Here is a 1887-nt window from a genome sequence, read left to right on the forward strand (position 1 = left end):
CATCTTGTTGTCCTTTTTATGTGCCTCTGTAAGGATGCGTTCAATGGCCTTACAAACAAGTGGGGAAGATGATATTGTTTTATATTTAATGCTGTTTGAACACCCGCGGTGATGTCAGCATATCTGAGCACTTAGCCGGCTCCATTAGAAGTATTTTGTGTGCCATTAGTCCCTGAATGTGTCACACACCTGCAGAGAGGGGATTATGGTCCTGACAGCTGCCTCTATAAAGCCCCCTCCGGCTAATGCACAACATGCTAACAAGGCAAACACAGAGGTGAGTGACTCCTCCGCAGCACTACTTTTATCCACTGGTCATTAAGTTATAATTACGCGCTTTATTAATTACCGCCTTAAGTATTGTTAAGAATATGTCTTATTGTCTTATAATGCACGCGGTGCGCTTTGGTGCGGCGGAATGGGAGGTTGTGACATTATATAGTTCATTAAAAAAAGTTTTGTTTGTATCCCTCCGCAGCGCTAATGGAAGCTAGCAACAGTAGCAAAGTGATGGTGCAGGTGTTTGTGATGGCGCTGGTGCTGCAGGTCGCTCTGTCCCAGCACTGGTCCTACGGCTGGTTACCGGGCGGCAAGAGGAGCGTGGGAGAGCTGGAGGCGACCATTAGAGTAAGTATTTTAAAAGAGCACCGTTGTGGAAAAGAAAAGAAAAGCACGTTGTTTTGGGGTTTCACACTTGGGTAAACATGGCGCGGAATGGGTTAAAAGTTGGTTGCCGCGCGCCACATCTACTTGAAGGCCTTCTTCTAATTTAATCATGGCTCCTGGAAATGTCCGTTTTATTGTGCTTAGATGATGGGCACGGGAGGTGTGGTGTCTCTTCCTGATGAGACAAGTGCCCAAACCCACGAGAGGCTCAGGCCATACAATGTAGTAAGTGCTTATTATACATAATGTATGACCAATGTCTACTTCAATTGTACAATATTAATGTGTGCTTTAGCTGCTTGTGCCATTGTGTTCCAAAGCAGCAATGACAATATACAAAGCGTCCAGTGACTGTTTGTATCTTTTTCTTTTTGCATGACTGAGTACGTGCATGCGTAATAATTGTGCCGTTTTTGGGTGACTGTGGTGCGCTCGGTCCAGCCTTATTTAGCTCTTGTGTTTGGAATGAAATATTCAAGCTAACTAAAATTTCAATCTTTTTAGATTAATGAGGATTCCAGTCATTTCAACCGAAAGAAAATGTTCCCCTCAGAATAAAAATGAGATAAACGAACTGACTGTAATAAGATGGGAATGATGAGTGAAGAAAGCTGCCTTCATATATTTGTGTATTCCTATTTATCACAAAAATGTCGATGTTTATGTATGTTACATTGCTATCAATGCTACATTGTAATAAAGGTTTTGAATCAGATTTTTTTATTTGCTTGTTATGGGAAGAGTGCTGCCTTTCCTTTCCAGTCAGTGCAATCATAATGATATAATAATAAAATATTAATCATATAAACTGCCCTTTTAAAAGCCTTTGAATAGATTCAGTCTTTGTAAAGCAGCCACGACCGACAAGCATGACAAACTTGTGACACAACAATCTTACCATGACAACAGCTGGCGATTAAGCCAATTTATTAGAAATCAATGAGTTAATTAAATTTGCTCCACTTTTGGTAATTTCATTTTCTGCCACAGCAGTCAAGTGCAAACGCCATGTGGAAAATTACACCATGTGATCCGGATCTGCTTGTACCTGACAGTTGATTAGCCGCACACAATTGAAATGTTCTATCCACATACAACGCTCACAACAACAAAAACAGCTTTACTTTTCATTTAGGATAGCCGCACTCATCCAAAACAAAAACTAGACTATGCAACTTTTCCCCCCTCTCCGTGCAGGAAATTGGTGTTCATTATAAAATT

The 1887-nt window shown here is 41.0% G+C and overlaps 1 protein-coding gene across 1 annotated transcript; it reads left to right on the plus strand.

Annotated features, from left to right (window-relative positions):
• Positions 1-151: 151 nt before the first annotated feature.
• Positions 152-1381, plus strand: gnrh3 (gonadotropin-releasing hormone 3). Its single transcript, XM_072436541.1, has 4 exons — positions 152-277; positions 479-627; positions 811-891; positions 1171-1381. The coding sequence occupies exons 2-4, from the start codon at positions 484-486 to the stop codon at positions 1222-1224; spliced, it is 279 nt and encodes a 92-aa protein (XP_072292642.1). The 5' UTR covers positions 152-277; positions 479-483; the 3' UTR covers positions 1225-1381.
• Positions 1382-1887: the final 506 nt, after the last annotated feature.

This window comes from Eucyclogobius newberryi, unplaced genomic scaffold, assembly GCF_026437365.1.
Source record: "Eucyclogobius newberryi isolate DKJ021-1_F unplaced genomic scaffold, fEucNew1.0.hap1 SCAF_8, whole genome shotgun sequence".
In the NCBI taxonomy this organism is placed as follows: domain Eukaryota; kingdom Metazoa; phylum Chordata; class Actinopteri; order Gobiiformes; family Gobiidae; genus Eucyclogobius; species Eucyclogobius newberryi.

What these genes read in the sequence shown, in the direction of transcription:
- gnrh3 (XM_072436541.1), top strand. Translation starts at nt 484, where the DNA reads ATGGAAGCTAGCAACAGTAGCAAAGTGATGGTGCAGGTGTTTGTGATG. An exon ending in AGCTGGAGGCGACCATTAGA is followed by an intron (nt 628 to 810) that starts GTAAGTATTTTA and finishes TATTGTGCTTAG; the next exon opens with ATGATGGGCACGGGAGGTGT. An exon ending in GGCTCAGGCCATACAATGTA is followed by an intron (nt 892 to 1,170) that starts GTAAGTGCTTAT and finishes CAATCTTTTTAG; the next exon opens with ATTAATGAGGATTCCAGTCA.